Source organism: Musa acuminata, chromosome BXJ2-3 (genome assembly GCF_036884655.1).
Source record: "Musa acuminata AAA Group cultivar baxijiao chromosome BXJ2-3, Cavendish_Baxijiao_AAA, whole genome shotgun sequence".
Classification (NCBI taxonomy): Eukaryota; Viridiplantae; Streptophyta; class Magnoliopsida; order Zingiberales; family Musaceae; genus Musa; species Musa acuminata.
The window spans coordinates 993438-1011531 of NC_088340.1; the positions used below are offsets into that span (position 1 = coordinate 993438).

An 18094-nucleotide genomic window follows, 5' to 3' on the forward strand; every position below is an offset into this window, starting at 1 on the left:
GCCGACGTGTACGATTTTACGCACCCGGGACTGTCGTACTAGCTCGCCCTGCAACGGTGTGAAGGATCACTGTCAACTTCAAATCAGAACTATCGGACTATTAATTCCAATTTTTGATCGATCTTATCTTGAGTTTTTTTTTTTTTTTAATTAAGATGGACAGTAGGGTAGCAGGTGACGCCTATAAGAGAGTGAAAGCCTACATCACATTCCTCGCTTGCGTATGGAAACGGGAAATATATTAGACTAACGCTACACATAGGAGCTATGTGTATATATATATATATATATATATATATATATATATATATATATATATATATATATATATATATATATATATATATCCTCGTAGATTACGATCGTTCTGTAGTGACATGCGCATGACTGCATATATTACATTTTTTAGATAAGGACAATATAATAGGTCCATGGAAACAAACACATATGTCAGAGCTGTTGTTTCTGGAGCAGAGGACATAAATTGCCTCCAGTGCAGATCATTCACCAGCCTGTGATGAGTAGAGAACAATGACTGAATCCTGAATGATAGGCTCCTGCAAAACAAAGAAATTGTTAGCTAGGGATAACCTATGTAACATATGCCACGGTATGGAACAAAACACCTATAGGATGGTCACCTTTCTTAACTCGGAGTTCCAAACACTGTGGTTGCTCAACTAGTTCTCCGGAGCAGCGAGTTGTATTTCATTGTAGATCTGCACATCATGCATCCGATTAACCACGTTCTTCTCTCCTTACTTGTTATCTATCCTTGGCAGTATGGATCGAGTAAAATTTGTCAGGGGTGAAATATGATGTTCCAAGGGCGGAGGACATCATTATGGAGTGGCTCCCTCCTTTGTTTCCTGTTGTTGAAATGGTGGAAATCAATCTCTCTCTCTCTCTCTCTTTCTCTTTGTTCCATGAGGGAGACATCCCTAAACATGAAGCTCAACAGGATGTGAGGGGAGTTCTTGAGATTCCAGCAGCCTAACTACCGCAGAATTAGGCAAATAAGCTCCCCCTACTTCTCTCTCTAAGCAGTTCCAGTTCAGCACTGTATATTTATATATGAACCACTGAATCTATTGTTCAGTCAAACACGTTTCACGCAGAAAGAATCCACGAACACCATCAAATCCTCCGCAGAGGATTGAATGAATGACTCCATCTCCATGGAGCTCATAGATTCCCTTTTCTTTCTCCACTATAGACCTCAAAGACCGAGTAAAGAGCAGTTCAGCACCAAATATTCCTGTATGATTGGGCACAATTCATAAAGCAAAGAGGCACCAATAAGAGGTTTAGCTTTAAGGTACTACTGTTTCAAATGTATCCCATTATTGGTAGGCTTTGGCTCTCCATGGCATGCTCTATATAACACGGAAACTTAGCCCTCTCCCTCCGTGTAACTTCCCCAAGGCTCCCTATAGAAGAAGGCTTTCTTAGGAGGCAAGAATGTGTGACGAGGACATGGAGCTACGGAGAGGGCCTTGGACTCTAGAGGAGGACAAGCTCCTCATCCACTACATTGCTTGCCACGGCGAAGGTCGTTGGAATCTCCTTGCTAGGTGCTCAGGTACAGCTTGCCTGCAGGAAAAGGCTGCTAGTCTTAATTCCCTTCATGTTTCAGGCGTCTGTGATTCGTTCCTAATCTATAGCCGGCTGATTCATAGGCTTGAAGAGAACCGGCAAGAGTTGTCGGCTTAGGTGGTTGAATTACTTGAAGCCTGATGTAAAGCGAGGCAATCTCTCCCCTGAAGAACAGCTGCTGATCCTTGAACTCCATGCCAAGTGGGGAAACAGGTCATTAATTCTTCTCACGATCGAGTCAACCGTGATGTTTCCAGATGCAAGTCGACTTTTGCTCGATGCATCCTCGTTTTCTGATGAGATTGATGCAGCTAGTTTTATGCATATGTAGGTGGTCTAGAATTGCGCAACATCTACCGGGGAGAACAGACAACGAGATAAAGAACTACTGGAGGACTCGAGTGCAGAAGCAGGCGAGGCAGCTGAAGGTGGACGCAAACAGCGCCACGTTCCGAGATGCCGTGCGCTGCTACTGGATGCCGAGGTTGCTTGCCAACATGGACTCTTCTCACACCACGCAATCTCAAGATGCCAGCACCAACACCGGAACCCAGCAAGCTCATTACCGGGACTCACTCGCCTCATCGTCCTGCTCCACCGCGCTGCCTCAGCTCACAGATCACATGTCCGAGATCCCATCGAGGCCACCCGACGAGCTCGATGCCGTCACCTTCAACCCTTTCGCCACTGGCTACTCCACGAGCGACGCCTACGACCTAGACACCAGCTGGGACCTATCGCCGATGTCGCCGGCATCGGCGCCTACTTATCCAGCCGTCGATTGCACCGTATCCAACGACGATTGCAGCAGAAATATTGGCGATGGCTTGTGGAGCATGGATGAGTTATATGACATGCTAAAAAGCTACATGAGTGGAGCAGCACCTGAGGTTCCTCTCGGTGGCCACAACTCTCAGTAAAGTGTATATGCTCGCCAGATGAAGTCCGCAACATTGTTTCTCGGACTCCAAGGGGAGCTGTCCGGTCCTTTTAGGAAGCTTAAGATCAGCTCTTCCGCAACAGAAAGGGATCAATGGATGTGATTTCTAACTAGGGTTTTGATGCATGCAACTCAATTATTGTTGGAGGTTAATGCCCTGTAAATGTTCATCCACTTGCATGTTGCACCCACACAAGTCACCTCGACATCACCAAGCATGACACAAGTTGAGACCGATGAGCAGTGGCGCGAGAGGGATGATTCCGGACTTGATGATGGCAAACATTACATCAAAGTGATGGATCACATCTCTTCTTCGCTTCGGAGCATATGCTGCACACATCACGCCCATTATCTCTGTGCTGATTCCACATGTTCTCCGAGAAAGAAAGCTTTGTTTGTTTGCTTGCATGAAACTTAATTAGTCGGAAGGCATCGATGCAACCCAATTCCTCCTCGACTGTAAGATGTTTAGTTGCAAGTATCTTAATCTGAATGTGTTCCACATCACAAAGTAAGACGAGCAATGATTATATAATAGATAGCATAAGAGAAATCAGAATCGATAAAAGATGGGGAATATGATCATCTGAAGAAACGGGTGGGTGGCAAACAACAGATGCGGTGCTCCAAAGCAATTACACAAGCCACACTTTGGTGGTGAAAAAATAAACTAAGGGAAAAGGATGGCCACTTCGTTTGTGTTTATAAAGAGCCAATTACCTAAAATTAACGATTTGAATTCGATTTCAAAACCGACCGACCCTTTGTGGTTTTGTTTCGATACCTAAAATTCAGGATCCGAAACATCGGTTTCCAAGTGAAGGTTGCTTCTAAGCGAATACCACTAAAAAAAAGTATATATATATATATAAGAGAAAATTTGGAGTCGGTATATAGCAGCAGCATATCGCTACCAAAACATTATTTTATTTTTGTTATTTCATGACAGCCTCGTCAATAATTGCACAAATCCTTTTTGCTGCTAAGCACTGTAAGCTATGCCACTCGAGCAAGAAATGTGATGGTGCGAGAAAACTACAGCAGGGGAGGAGGGCAGCTCTCGAGTGCTTCCCCGCAAAGCCATATTTTCAGGAGAGGAAGGCTTCACAAGCATGTACTGCGTGCATGCATATGCCAGCCTCCGATCACATCAAGCTTTCACTGTCAGATAGACCCGTGAAGGGACTGATCTCCCGGGACGGGCCACATCCTTCCTGGATGTGTATCCACTCACTGCCAACACAGAATAAACCCCACTGTAGCAGGATTACACCTCCACCGATGGAGCAACACCTGCTGCCGTCAGAGATTTCCTTCGGTTGCAGGCCTCTGATCCCCTAACAGCCGGAAGACCTGCAACCTTTTGTCCTCTGACCGGTAAAGATCATCAACGTGGAGCCAATCTTTGTAGGCGTAGGGTATCTGGCTGCGGCTGGAAGAGGAACTGTGAACCGTTCGATTCAGCAAATATTTTGCTCCTCTCTCTCTCTCTCTCTCTCTCTCTACATCCATTCATATGTTGGAACAGTGTCTGCTGTGCAACTTGTATGCTATCCATCCATGTGTTCTTGTCATACTAACTGGATAAAGGGAAAAAGTATACTCTGATGATTATTCTTTTTCTGCAGCATCAATTCCAATCGACTGTACAACAGCACCGGTGATAAGACTTTAGGAGGATGCACTATTTTGTCGGTGTTATTTAGTTTAGTCACGTTGAGAACTCACGAGGTTGAATCCTAAACTAATAAGGAAATCATGAGATGAGATTAGATTAAAGTGCCATCTCATCTCTTCTCTTCTTATGGATCTGCCAAGATAAGACTGTGAGAGAGCAACCCAAAGAAAAAGCGGACTTGACTTCAGTCGTTTTCAATATAATCAATCTCTCATGGATGTCGTCTTCTCCAGTTTAACGCTCTTTCCTACTTCCAAGTCCCTCAGACTAAAAATTTTCCTTTACAATCGAGGAGAAAGGTCACATCCTTTAGAGAATTTGGCATCATTCTTACTATTCGAATCGATCATATAGGTAGCATTAGCAATGAGAGCCCTCAGAATCATCTACCTTCACCAAATTAATGCATGGAAGAAGTCGTGTGCAGATGAGAGAGAGAGAGAGAGAGAGAGAGAGAGCGTCTGTTTCTATCAGAATGGAGCGATGGAGATCAGTACCACTGTGCTCAGGTATATTTCAAAGCTGGGTTGGGCCCAAGCCATAATGGGCTGGCCTTACTCAAAGCTCACTTGATCGTTTGCGGTGTCAGAGACAGGCCAGAGATTTGAGTTCCGCCATTAGTGAGCCTGAGGACATGAAACGAAGCCGGCCCGCCATTAGTGAACCCCACGGAGGAACCTCCTCCACCACCGAGAAGTCGTCTTTCTTACATCAATATCTGGTTATTTGATATTGATGTGGATTCAGAGTTAATCGAGGTCCTACTTTGTATTCGTTTCAGAGCGAAATGATATAGGACGAAGAGAGCTTTAGTCCGAACCATTTAGTATTACGACGAATGTATTTCCGACAAAGACTTTCTGATACTTAAGTTAGTTTACGTTCAAAGAATTCAGTTAAATATATGAAAGTGGGTGTCTGGATAAAGTTTGAAGTCCTAAAGAATACACATAAGGAATCTTTTTTATAGTACGATTTGACTCATCACACTTGAGGCCATGATTAAATGTCCCAAGTAGTTGTGCATTTTCTCTAGTCACAAATACGATTATGTAATGTCAAATCTAGGGAACATGAGGTAACAATTCACTATGTTAGATCCCATGTATTAGTCTCTATTAAGGCGTCGAATCGATCACTTTATTATTTGAGGGGCGATGATGTATTGTTCATCAGCGTTAAAGGTATCGGTCACATGATAATGATGAAGTGTCGACGGTTTTTTCACATGCCATCATATCCCTATCAAGAAAAAAAAATATTTCTCAATCATTATGAAAGATATTTTGAGTCAATCTCCGATAATACATTATAAATGTTACATCTAATTACCATCGTTACATCAGACTTATCTATATTGCTAAACTCAAGACAAACGAACAATTAATACATGATTATCCATATCGATATCACATTATTTATAAAAAAAATATATATATCCTAATTAATATTTCACATGGATTTGAATTATTCAACAGAGAGAGGACTTTCTTTGGGAGTTGTTGGGGGGATCGATGTACTAATTTCTTGGCTACACAATCCCACATATTTAAATTCTGTGATGCTTCTCGTACTTGTTTTAGTGTCATAGAAAATTGCACTCCGATGTTATAGTGTCTCAAGGAAAAAAATCATAACATCATCATTTCTTATTAATCCATATCGATATCTTCTGCTAACTCTAGGAAGAAAATTGCAAGAATATGAGTGTATTTTCATGTTACTTGACTTCATTTGATCACATTAATATGTGGCACAAGTTCACTGTAATCATCTTACAATTGAGCATTTATTTAACCCATAATGAATCAGATTTGTATTCATATAACATATATAATAGCTGACACACAAATATATGTATACGAATATTTTCTTCCTCAATGGCTCATCGTTGTATCGACATAAAACTTGTTTCCTAAGCCTGCCCAAATGATCTCCATCGATCGTCGGAGACGAGTATCTATCTATTCGTTTTATCTGCCCCTTTGTACCTTCTTATTCAGAACTCACGATTCTATTTCCTAATTTTTAGAAATCGTAATCGAATAACATCGACTTTAGATTCTAGTGATTTTGATTTTCACTCCCACGACTTATTTTTCTTTTAAGTTTTATTAAAAATAATTTAAAAATAATAATTTTATTTCTTAATGTCACTTTGAAAATTAGATGTATTACAATACATATAATGAGTTTAATGACATAAAAAATATCTAAAATTGATAAAATTATCATATATTATTAGTGCTAGATATCTCGATCATTCATTCGATCGATACATCGAATAAGTATTTGTTGTCTTCCCGGATGATCTCTTATTTTTGTTTCTCTATCTTGGTTCGATCATCCCTTGAGCCTCAATTGATTCGAAGCCCATAGGATGAATCTCCACACGAACGGTTTGTGTCGAAATCGAGTTCGTCCAAGACCAATTTCAAAATCGAATCATCCAAAGGCCGGTGTTTGAAATCGAGCTGCACCGGATTGATTCGATATGGTTTGGAACCAACAATCTATCAGGTAGGTTCAGTTTTAATACCGACCTGGTTCAGTTCTAATTTGATTCCGGTTCGAACCGGAACGAGTCGACCCGTTTGGACCTCCTTTCCGTTAACTTCCTCCCGTTATTATTCCCTCTTTATGTGGCTCTCTTTACCCCCTCATGCCATGCGCTTCTCTTTAGCTTCTTCTTCGTCAGGGTAGAGTCGCGTGGCGCGATGGATGACGGCTTGGAGAGCTCGGCATGGGCGGGGGTGAGCCCAAGAATCTCCTTCTCCTACGAACCCCCCCAGGCCGGCATCTCGGACTCCACCGAAGGCGGCGATCGCGGAGTCGACGCTTCCCTTCCCCTGGTCATGCCCGTATCCTCCGACTTCGACTTCGACTTCGGCCTCGACGCCGGCGCCATTCTCTCCCACGATTCTTCCCTCGCCGACGACCTCTTCTCCGACGGCAAACTCCTCCCCGTACCCATCAGGAATCCTCCCTCCTCCTCGTCAGCATCAGCGTCGGAGGCGGGGAGGAAGCGCAGCAGTCTTCGAGAGATCATGGCGAGCTCAGACGAGGACGACGCCGGCATCAGAGGGCCATCCCGGGGCAGGTCCTTCTGGCGGTTCCGCAGGAGCAACCTTTGCCCGCTTCCACTGCTGCGGAGCAAGTCCTCCGGGTCAAGCGCCGAGCGGTACTGCAACATGCCCATCATCAACACGACCGCCGGCGTCAGCCCATGGACTGAGTCGAGGACGAGGACGTACTACTATTGTTCGGGGAATTCGCGGGGATCGCAAGGCAATGCGGTGAGAATAAGTCCGATCCTGAACGTGCCGACGCCGAGCAGCCTGAGCATCTTCGGCTTCCTCCTCTGCAAGCGTGGGGAGAAGGCCATGGCCAAGAGCTCAGCCGTGACTTGTTATCCATAGTGTGGCGTGGGCTGGCTGGTTGGGAATTATGAGTTTGCTTGTAGTAATGATAGGAGCTACTTTTTCATGGGGATCAGCTGTCCCTTTTCTTCTGCCTTTTTGGTAGGTCTCATCACTCTCTTCGTTTGCTTATTTTTAGTTCTACATTGGTTGGGTAAAGTTCGCCATGTGGTTTTGCGGAGGTTTGGGGTACGTTTGCCATTGACTTTGGCTACTACTGCATTATGTGCTTTCTTTGGACTGCAACTCAGCTACAATCGGTGGAAAGGTGACGAGGTAATCACTATTATTGCGGGTATACGTACTATTTCATGCTCCGTCAACGGCGTTTAAGTAGTGAAAACAAGTTATTTTGGTTGCATGCAACCATCATATATATATATATATATATATATAAAGGGATCTACTTACTTTTGGTCGATCTCTCGATCATGATGTCTATGGCATGTAATGAGAGGCCATTGTATACTTGCATGTCTATGGCATGATCTCGATCAAATCGTTTTACTTGCATTTGATACGTTCAACTAATGTATAAACATTAAAGTGTTTAATATACCCAAAGCGTCCCTTCAACATATAATATGTGTGATCAAGATAAAAGAACATGTGAAGCGTCTAATATGTTCGATTTGTCCTTCTTGAACATATTTGCTTACTTTAAAAATTTTTAAGGTGCTTGATACACCTAATATACCAATCTTGTTCTTGATGTGTTCACCTACGATAATAAATATTCAAAACATCTAACCCACTCGAAGGATCCTTTTGCATACAACTAATTTGCCCAAGACAAAAAAAAAGAAGAAAAAAAATGTACTCAATATGTCCATCACCTATTTTCTTACGCCCTTTGATGTGTTCGCCCAGAAGAAAAAAGATATACGAGACACCACTTAAGTAATTTTTTATATAGATAATAATTGTCGAGATCTCATATGTACGTTATGCTTTAGAATGAAAAAGTCCTTTATCTCATACTCACAAATAAAGCTCGATCAACCCAACTATGATAAAATGTCAACTAGCACACCATCTTAGATATTGAAGATGACGAAGCATTAACTAGATATGCCACGTCCGCATGACATTTAAAGGGGATATTCTCTTATCAAACAGTTTAATATTTTATAATCGATGTCATTTATAAAATTATATAAAGCTGTACTTTTTAATTTACTAAAACTTACGTAAACACTTTAACTTCTTACAAGTTTTTTTTTATTTATTTTCATCAGTAACAAATTAAAATATATTTAATTAAAGGGGTTCTTGTAGATGCATTTTTTTGACATTTGAACTAAAATAAAATATAAAATACGAGCGCTTTTACAAACAAGAGATATTCACTCCGATCTAACCATGATTATCACATAATATCCTCTCAATATAAACATATTCTTTCTTCTAAATTGAAAAATAAGTTAGGTCAAATCAATTTTTCCATGTCGATTTGAGAATCACCATATTCTCATTAAAAAAAAAACTAGACCAAACAAAAAAGAGTTAAAATTGAAAGGTAAAAAAAGAAAGAATGAAATAGTAAAAAAAAAAGGAAATACTAAAATAGAAAGAGTAATGGAAAATTTTGAATTTTCCTTGATGGACATGTTGTTGGGGGTGAAATGAGAAATTCAAAAATGAAATCACTCATCTACCGTATATCTCTGCCCAACAAGTGTCATATAGTGTTGGATGGTAGTCATCAATGCAATTAAATATTAGCACATAGTCATCAAAATGGTACTCTTATCTCTCTCCTTCAATAGATAATTCAATTGGGTAACAAACAAACCACACATTCTTAAATTTAGAAAAAGGACTTAATAATCACTTCTCACGTACAGGTCAAATTAATTAATTAAGGAAATGATATTAAACAAATACCGATAAAATCCAGACAAAATAAATAGAGACTCAAAATAAATAGATAAAAATTTGAATTGGATAAACAATAATATGAACAACTTAATTTTTTAGGAAAAAAACCAAATTTATCTATAATCATAAACCGCTAATCATATGCTTTTAAACAAACCAATTACCAACATACAAATCACAAGAACTCGATGGTGTTTAACATAGCCTAATCTCAAAGGACACATTAAATATGGCCTGGGAAGGCCTCTCTTCATTTCTCTTCCTCTCCAACTGATGCTTTCTGTAGTTTCTTTCCTTGATTTGGTTTGTTGTGGCTCTCTTTCTTGCTCTGCATGTAAATTCTCTTCTCTCTTCACTATTTTAATAATGCTAAGGGTGAGTGAAGGATTCGCTTTAACCCGCCATTCCTTCAGAGGATACAGCAATTACACCCCAACATTTATGTTGTGATCACTACCCCTTATTTCTGTACATAAGAAGAACAACAGTTGCTGTTTATGATGGTCAATGATAACAAATACCATGATTTCTCATGCTATTTCATTCCTACCATGTGACAGTTTTACACGAGTGCAGTCGTAAAGGATCTGTAGACATTAGACAGTAAAATAAAACCAAGCTTGTGTAGTCAATCTATTAGATGGTTCGGATAGGCACAGGAAACTGCAAAATATAACTTGTCTAAAGGCATCACACTTAATTAACATCCTCAGAGTAACACCAAAATACTCAAAGGCCCCATTAAATCATTTAAAACTGTTACATAACCAAAGAGAAGGATAAAAACTACAAATTAGAGTGCTGTTATATAATTAAATTTATTATGCTAATTACTCAGAACTCCAAAAAAAAAAATAACAGAGCTTTAAAATCTGACATAGAAACTTGCCTTGTTACTTGTAGGGGATTCTCTAACAGATCAAATTAGCATCATATTGTAATGTACACCGTAGCCTAATTAATCACAAAACCTATGTCTACTGATTTCTTGTAAAGCACATAGTTTCATCACAGTATCTAGCCTCAAAGCAACAATGCCACCTGCTATTGACCGGAAGAGAAGCCAGGCTTGCTACATGAAAATTTCCAAAAGGACGGAGATCAATTCATTATCTAGAAACCACGAACAGCACTCCATCTCATCAATTCATATAGAAAATTCTTAATATAATAATGTAATGTGGAACAAGTAATGTGGCAAATAAAGACCTATATAAAGCAGTGTGATTGTCGAAAAGACACTAAGCTAGCATCAATATTTACTGAAACTACAAGAGTAATATGAGGTGACCTGAAACAATGCTATATGCACATGCATGTAGTTTGAAGTATTTCAGCTCTCTTGGTCATATTACCGACGGATACTCGGTTTCAGTTTTTATTCAAGTTTCTCTGCTAGCTAAACAAAGATGCATGTCTTTTTGGAAAAATAAAAAATTTGAAGCAAGAAAAAATAACAAAGATAAGATGTATCAGTAGAACTTTTGCACGGTTGCATTCTTTCTAACCAGATTTGTATATTCAAACATCCTTCCATGTCATTAGCACTTTTGCATGGTTACACACTAATAAATTACAAAACATATACCAGGAGTAGCATCTGAAGGTGGTATCAGCATCCCCTGCATGATGAAACCATGCTGTTGATCACAAATCTTTTACCCATTTATCTACTTTTGCATTTATCCAGAGCAGAATCAGCTCTTCAGAAAAACAGAAAAAAAAGAATCCATGAGACTCTAAAGCGCCCTATAGTGTTAATCCCAGAATCATACTTTAGTCCCCAGCCCAAAGATCGAAAGGTCATGATCATGCACATCTAATTTTTGACTGAGCTTCCTCAAAGAATTATATGTGCATAGAAGCACAAGATATTTGAGAAGCTGCTCTAAGCATTCTAGGTTGACACAGCACAATGGGCCCACAGGTGTTTGAGAGATCTCAAAGTTGACCTTTAAGTTTTTCTTGAACATGAAAGAATGATCGATGACATCTAAAGGCAGAGAAGATATATTATGTATTTCTTTGGTTTATACACTACAAATTTATGAGAAGAGACATCGACATTAGAAGCAATTAGCTTCACGACCTCTTTAGCTTCTCTTCGTAGCTCTTGCCAGACTCCACAAAATCTTCAAATCAACTTGGTCAATTTTACCTCTGGAAAAAGAATCCTTCCAGAATAAAATCATTATAATTTGATTTCATTTTGGAAATAAAAACACACAACTTCATCAGCAAAGAAAATGCAATAGACAATATCTACAAACCTCAACTTCTCTATCAAGGCTTTATGGGAATGAAACTCTTCTTAGATCTAAATGGGAATGAAACAGTAAAAAAAAAAAAACTGAACAACCACACGAAGAAGAGATAACACAAACTTTTATTACTTATATTCAAACTTCATTTTACAGATGAATAGGAAATTCTAGGAAATTAAACTAACCACGTTACAGGATTACAGCAATAATCAGCATCTAAACACCATTAATGCTCCCTTCCTCTGCAAACTCCTAAACTTCTGCAGCAACGACAACGATAACCATGACTAAGAACAATTCAATGAGTTCAAATTTGAAAAGTAATTCAATAAATTAGGTAAAAATGTACTTTTTCGTATGAGTATACCAAAAAGAACTACCTTAATCATCAACTTTGTACGTTTCTGGAGTCACCTCCGATAACCATAAACCAGGGAAAAGCGACTGCATAAAGAATTACCAAAAGAAACAGCATAAAGAAAGCACAAATTAGCGACAGAAATCAAAGAAGAGTTTGAACGATAGCCAAAAGCAGGAAATCGAACCAAAACCATAAAAAAATAATCTTTTTGCATATGTCTTACATCGAGCTGTCGCTGGACGATTCTAGGCCTCTTCTTTGGCCTCCGAGGGGGCTTCGTCCCCTTCATAACCCAAAAGTCATGTTCAATCTCCTCGCGCGACAGCGAGATCGAGAATTTCCGGCGTTCCCGCTTCTCCGAACCATCTGATCTCCTCTTCATCATCTCCGTCACCGGGCAGTTTTTCTCGGCGGCCAAAGGCGACGGAGACCGGAAAGCCGAGAGAGGGTGCTGGTACTGCCCGTTCTCGGACGGCGCATTACAGGCCGCCCTCCGGGTCCTCAGATTCCAAGGCCTCGCGGCTCCCGCCGCCTCCGCCGCCGCCACAGCCGCAGAAATAGATCTCTCCGCCTCCGATTCCTCCCATCCTCCCCCCTTTCCGTCCTTGGAGCCCTTGAAACCAGTGGACCGCTTCGGCGGGGAGGTGAATATCTCCGAAGGGGATGGCGGCCGGCTTACCGCCGCGGGATTCACCGATCCGGATGCGTCGCCGGGCGGGAGGTTACAGCAGCGGAGGATGCGATGGGAACCCCAGCTGCCGGTGGGGAAGGTGAAGTTATGCAGTCTCGACCGGGAGAGTCGCGGCGGGGGCGGCTGCTTTGGCGGACGCGAAGAACCGAAGCGGCGCTCCTCCTTCCGCGGCTCCAACGTTTCGTCGAGGCGGTCCTCCTCTTCTCCCGACGCGATCACCATGGAATTGGGTGCTGCAAAGGGGGCGGCTCTGCGACTCCGAAAGGGAGGAGTATTCGAGTCTCGCGGCGTCGTTTATACAGGAAATTAAAATCACCGATTAATTCAAAATAATTTTAAAAACCGACGACCGTGATTTCATCTTGATGTCATCTGATTCAATCGTGTCCACACGATTCGCCTGCCCGTTTCTCCCGTCGTTTCGGTCAGGGCATCCCATGATTCCATACTTCTACCGCGCAGCGAAAATAATAATAATAATAATAATAATATATATATATATAGGAAAATTGGAAAAAAAAATTGAATTAACGGTTCTTGTATTCATCAACAAAATAAACTCTCGTACTTTTAATCGCTCACCCGGATTCCGTATCTGATTTGTGAGTGGAGGACGTAAGCACCACGTGACCTGCCGCTGCCGCTCATCACAATGCAGGTATAGGAGACGGGTAAGAAATCATCGTGGCTACGTAACAAGCACAAGAAGAGGAGAGACGAGAACTAACAAAAGGCAAAGCTACAGAGGGCTTGCTTATGTTGCCGTTGTGGACTCCGACGCAAGAAGAAGAAGAAGAAGAAGAAGAAGAAGAAGAAGAAGAAGAAGAAGAAGAAGCCAACGCAGTCAAACAAAATGCAAGTATGAAAAGTCCGTTTATATTAATAATCCTTATTTAATGCACGAACACAAGTAAATAAACTGGGAAGACAGACAGACAGCGCAGTAGTAACGTGTCAACATTGAGATCGTAGCCATAAATAATACATGTACAGATGACTTTGGTTGAATGAAGCCGTTATACGTACGAATTATATATATAATAAATTTAAATCACAGAAAACATTAAAAGAAAAGAAAAGAGCTTTTCACTTGTTCAAATACAATCAATCCTTGAAGGGTTGGGTGTGTGCTTTGTAGTTGGATTGATATTGAGTGAATTTTTTTGACTTGAGATTTTTTCGATACTCAAATTAATTTCTTAGGTAAAGATCGAACCACCGATATCGACCAACTCAACATGTCTGGCAACATCAAGTTAGAATTAATATGATTTTTCCTATTTGAAGGATGAAATGCTGACTGATGTGTTAAATTAAGATGGATTACGCTAATAATTTATCATATGTGTGATCATATGATAAGTGTCAAATATTCCCCCAATAATTTATCATACTTATCTTCTCTTTACAGAATTTAATTCCTATAAATTATCCCTGTCATTATCTCTCGCATCCACCGCAGTGGCTGATGGTCCAATCATACGTCCTATAATTTAACATCCACTACATCAAACTATCATTGGATAATCTGAGAAAGGAGTGTTGTCATTCATAAGAAAAAGCCATCGGTATTCTGAGGATGATAGCAACGTGATCCTATTTTTTACTCAAAAAAAAAAAATATGTTCCTTTTACCTCAATTGAAAATCGAATTCATACAATTATATATATATCACTTAAGTTACACAAAATATCTAAAGGTTGATCTCGAAGAACAGTAATGTTTTGTTTGATCTTTCTGTTCATATGTGGATAGTCTAAATTTTCATAAATATGCCTATTTCATCGAGCCTCTCTCGTATCTTACGCCTTTTGTATAGACAAGAAATTTCACTATCTTGGAACTATTACAAGTACAACGATTGATATGTCATTTTTACTCGATTTAACACTTTAGATGGGATATGATCACACAAGGTTAATGATGTGATGCAAACAAAGATGTCGAGTCGACCCCATGAGATTAGCCATACAATACTGACATGGCTGCTGACTCGATAAAATTATTACTTCGTAACCATAATATTTGACATACAATCTCGTGATCAATTGATTGTCAAATGATGTGTAAAAATTTTCGATATCCGTCACAACCTCAACCTAACAAACGCCTGTCATACTATTAAGAAAGACTTCTAGGTGTGGTCTTTAAAAGATTTTTTTGAATAAATATACTCGTTAATTTTGATATTTATCGAACCCTCTTTAGCTTATCGGACACACCCCCAACCTAATATTTATAAGATGTCGGCAAAAATCGCTTGGTAACTTAGCACTTCAGCGTAAGATAAACTCAGAAGGAGAACCCAAATCTAACCCACATATCGAACAATCAAAATACATCATAACAAATATTATGCATGAGGACATGAGTATTCTACATGTGCCCATAAATCTTTTATGATTTGTGCAACCATCACATTTTGGAAAACACAAAAAACCTACCTTTAGTGGAGTAACGATTTCACAAGTGCGTAGAACCCAATAGTTACCCCAACAAAAAATAGACCTCAAACATTGTCGTGCCAATAGTTACCCCCACATGCCTTCGTTGGTTGCACGCATTTTCACCGCACCCTTCTCTCTTTATGCTTACTCTCCCCTCGCACGCGCGACGAGATCCGAACCCAATCAATAACCCACACACAAAACCATCTCGAAATGCCTTGTGCGTGGTGGCCTCGCACTCTATACCCATCTCTTTCCTCCAATGATGATGAGCATTATAAATTTAGATATATAATAAATAATAAAATTTTTTAAAAAAATTATAAGTTTGTGAATGCCTCAACTTTGAAAAATTGATAGATAGCAATCTTTTTTTTTTAAATGGCCATCATAACATTGCCCGTCGATCATCTCCCTCTGCCCCACTATCGTCCTCCTTTGATTGTCTATGCTTTAATGAGCAAGGTTGGCCCTGTCGGTCACCCCCCTTAGTGCGTATGGGGGCTAGGTCCTCTAGCTATCCCCCTCCTCTCCTTTAGCCGCTTGAGTCTCCATGTATGGGTGGGCCTCATTAACCATCCTCTCTCCTCCCATAGCTACCTATGACTCCATGTGAAGGTTGGCTCTGTCAATCGTCACCCTACGTGCACACATAGGCAAGCCTGGTTGACTACCCCCTCTCCTCCTCTAATTACTTGTGCCTTTATGCATAGGTTGGCTCCGCCAACCATCCCCCCCCCCATCCCTTGGTCGCCTATTCGATCGCGTGCAATCTGACCTTATCGATCACCCTTTTCATGCACACGATGCCCCTAAGGTCCAACAAGGGCATAGAGATGATGGCAAAGACAACAAAGGGAAGAGACGATACGGGGGTTCTGAAAAGATTACAGGGATAAATTAATCATTTTACATAGCCAGGGAGTTATCTGAAAATTTATCAAAGTTCAAACATTTTTTTATGAAAAATTATCAAACTTTGAGGGTCTTTTCAGAAATTGACCGAATAATAAAGTCCGATATGTGGCTTTTCTATAATTTATTGGGTAATATTTTTGTTCTCTTTCTTTAACCCCCTCGCCTCGAGGAGACTCCATTCACCCTTTCTCTCTTCTCACCGTCTCGCCGAACCAACGTCAAGCGACCCTTCCCTAGCCGTCGGCCTTGGCCTCCGCCGCTGACTGCTTATCCTCGTGCCCACCGCCGGCTGGGTCGTACGTGGTGACGGGCTCATGGTCATCTCGGCGGAGACGCCATCCAGGCGGCCGGATCCCGTAGCGGGTTCGGCGGCCGCGGCCACAACGGAAGCTACGCCCGCTCGAGGAGAGACGCAGGATAGCCTCCTTCACAACCTTTCCTTCCCGATCTTGAAGACATGGGGCAGCCACCGGGTGCTCCGTTGCATGAGCGTGAACGGCAAGAGGGAGATCGTCGCCGGCACCGGACGGAGATCGGAGGCGTCGGAGTCGCCGACCCGCGCCCAGGAGAGTGACTGCGGCGGAGACCCCGGGATCGAGGAGGTCAGGGAGAAGCTGCTGGTTCATCTTCGGGAGGCGGCGGACCGGATGAGGCTGGTGGTCCCGCTTCCGACCAAGGGTAGGGGAGGCGATGCAGAGCAGCCACCGGCCCCGGCGTCAGAGGTGAGCATCGATTCCGACGCCAACTCGTCGAAGGCGCCGGCGGTGCGTCCTTGGAACCTGAGGACGAGGCGGAGGGCCGCAAGGGTTCCGATGGGGATCGAGCGGCACCTGAGCGCGCCGCCGCCAGGCGCGGCGGAGAAGAGGACGGTGCGGCTCAGGTCAGAGGCCCCGGAGCGGCGGGAGTGGCCCAGGTTCTCGATCTCGCTGACGAGAGAGGAGATCGAGGAGGACATCTACGCGGTCACGGGGTGCAGGGCCCGCCGCCGGCCAAGAAAGCGGGCGAGGGTCGTCCAAAAGCAACTCGACGTAAGTTTCTTCCCCCACCTTCACTTCACTTTTTATCTTTTCTCCTCATTTTTGGCTCTGTCGGGTGCCCTTTTGATCCAAAAACCCATATTTTGCCCATCAAAGAAGGATTTTTGATGTTGGTTTCCCTCTTCTCTCAGTCGTCGTTCCCGGGGTTATGGCTGTCGGAGATCACCGTCGACTCCTACAGGGTTCCTGATTAGAGGTAAGCTTTCCTTGGGTGACATGATTGCATTTTTCTCCGCCAAGCATCCCTTTCCAGCTGCATGGAGTAAGCAAAATCCATTAATTCCTTCAACCTCATATGAATCCTCGTTGTGTGCAATTGTTCCTGTCTGTCTGTCTCCGATCATTTGTAATGGACTAAGGTTACCAGTCAGTGTGTTCATTAAATGTGTGCTTCCCCTTCATTGCAAAGTTTGGAGCTTTTGAGAGTTTCCTCACGCCATATGAGGATCGGAAGGAGGCGCCGCCGTTGTCGTGGTCGTCGTCCCTGTGACATCACATCGGCTTCAATGCGTGTTCTTTAGCTAGAGCGACATAAGGCTCGTGCCTTTTGAACGACGACCTGTTTTCTGCAGAAGCTCCAGCATCAGAATGTTGAATCGAGCTCCGTTTCAGTCTGCTCATGGATTGTGGCATTCCACGCAAAAGACAAAGGGATAGCACCACCATAACTTTACGCATGAAGTAAGTACCAGTAGGCGGATCATAATTAATAAGTGCACTTGATCGCAATCAAAGTCAAGTCAATCGACTTTGCTGATGATTAATAGTATTGCATCACGACGACTGTTCTACATGACCTAAACGGTGCGGTGGCCAAATTGTCAAATGTTTTGTCATGAGATTTTTCTAAATGAACTA

At 41.9% G+C, this 18094-nt stretch overlaps 4 protein-coding genes across 5 annotated transcripts; 3 read left to right on the forward strand and 1 right to left on the reverse strand.

Annotated features, from left to right (window-relative positions):
* The first annotated feature begins 1238 nt into the window (after nt 1-1238).
* On the forward strand, nt 1239-2689 carry LOC135606384 (myb-related protein 305-like). Its single transcript, XM_065097406.1, has 3 exons — nt 1239-1582; nt 1680-1809; nt 1928-2689. Exons 1-3 carry the CDS (start codon nt 1462-1464, stop codon nt 2514-2516), a joined length of 840 nt encoding a protein of 279 aa, XP_064953478.1. The 5' UTR covers nt 1239-1461; the 3' UTR covers nt 2517-2689.
* Nucleotides 2690-6934: 4245 nt separating this feature from the next.
* Nucleotides 6935-7636, forward strand: LOC103977392 (uncharacterized). Its single transcript, XM_009392886.3, has one exon. It carries the CDS (start codon nt 6935-6937, stop codon nt 7634-7636), a length of 702 nt encoding a protein of 233 aa, XP_009391161.2.
* A 4246-nt stretch (nt 7637-11882) lies between these two features.
* On the reverse strand, nt 11883-13115 carry LOC103977210 (uncharacterized). Its single transcript, XM_018823328.2, has 3 exons — nt 12366-13115; nt 12162-12225; nt 11883-12041 (listed from the first exon to the last, which is right to left on the reverse strand). The coding sequence occupies exons 1-2, from the start codon at nt 13053-13055 to the stop codon at nt 12163-12165; spliced, it is 753 nt and encodes a 250-aa protein (XP_018678873.2). The 5' UTR covers nt 13056-13115; the 3' UTR covers nt 11883-12041; nt 12162.
* Nucleotides 13116-16368: 3253 nt separating this feature from the next.
* Nucleotides 16369-17889, forward strand: LOC135606745 (uncharacterized). Of its 2 annotated transcripts, XM_065097911.1 has the most exons (3): nt 16369-17227; nt 17368-17432; nt 17646-17889. In XM_065097911.1, exons 1-2 carry the CDS (start codon nt 16514-16516, stop codon nt 17428-17430), a joined length of 777 nt encoding a protein of 258 aa, XP_064953983.1. In that variant the 5' UTR covers nt 16369-16513; the 3' UTR covers nt 17431-17432; nt 17646-17889. The 2 variants fall into 2 exon arrangements, with proteins under 2 accessions (XP_064953983.1, XP_064953982.1); XM_065097910.1 differs by lacking the exon at nt 17646-17889 and having other exon boundaries at nt 17368-17606.
* Nucleotides 17890-18094: the final 205 nt, after the last annotated feature.

Excerpts from the sequence above, each read along its gene's own strand:
- LOC103977392 (XM_009392886.3), top strand. The coding sequence starts at position 6,935 with ATGGATGACGGCTTGGAGAGCTCGGCATGGGCGGGGGTGAGCCCAAGA.
- LOC135606745 (XM_065097911.1), top strand. The coding sequence starts at position 16,514 with ATGGTCATCTCGGCGGAGACGCCATCCAGGCGGCCGGATCCCGTAGCG. Across the intron at positions 17,228-17,367 it reads TCGTCCAAAAGCAACTCGAC|TCGTCGTTCCCGGGGTTATG; the intron begins GTAAGTTTCTTC and ends CTCTTCTCTCAG.
- LOC103977210 (XM_018823328.2), bottom strand. The coding sequence starts at position 13,055 with ATGGTGATCGCGTCGGGAGAAGAGGAGGACCGCCTCGACGAAACGTTG. Across the intron at positions 12,226-12,365 it reads TCGTCCAGCGACAGCTCGAT|TCGCTTTTCCCTGGTTTATG; the intron begins GTAAGACATATG and ends TTCTTTATGCAG.
- LOC135606384 (XM_065097406.1), top strand. The coding sequence starts at position 1,462 with ATGTGTGACGAGGACATGGAGCTACGGAGAGGGCCTTGGACTCTAGAG. Across the intron at positions 1,583-1,679 it reads TCTCCTTGCTAGGTGCTCAG|GCTTGAAGAGAACCGGCAAG; the intron begins GTACAGCTTGCC and ends GCTGATTCATAG. Across the intron at positions 1,810-1,927 it reads CATGCCAAGTGGGGAAACAG|GTGGTCTAGAATTGCGCAAC; the intron begins GTCATTAATTCT and ends ATGCATATGTAG.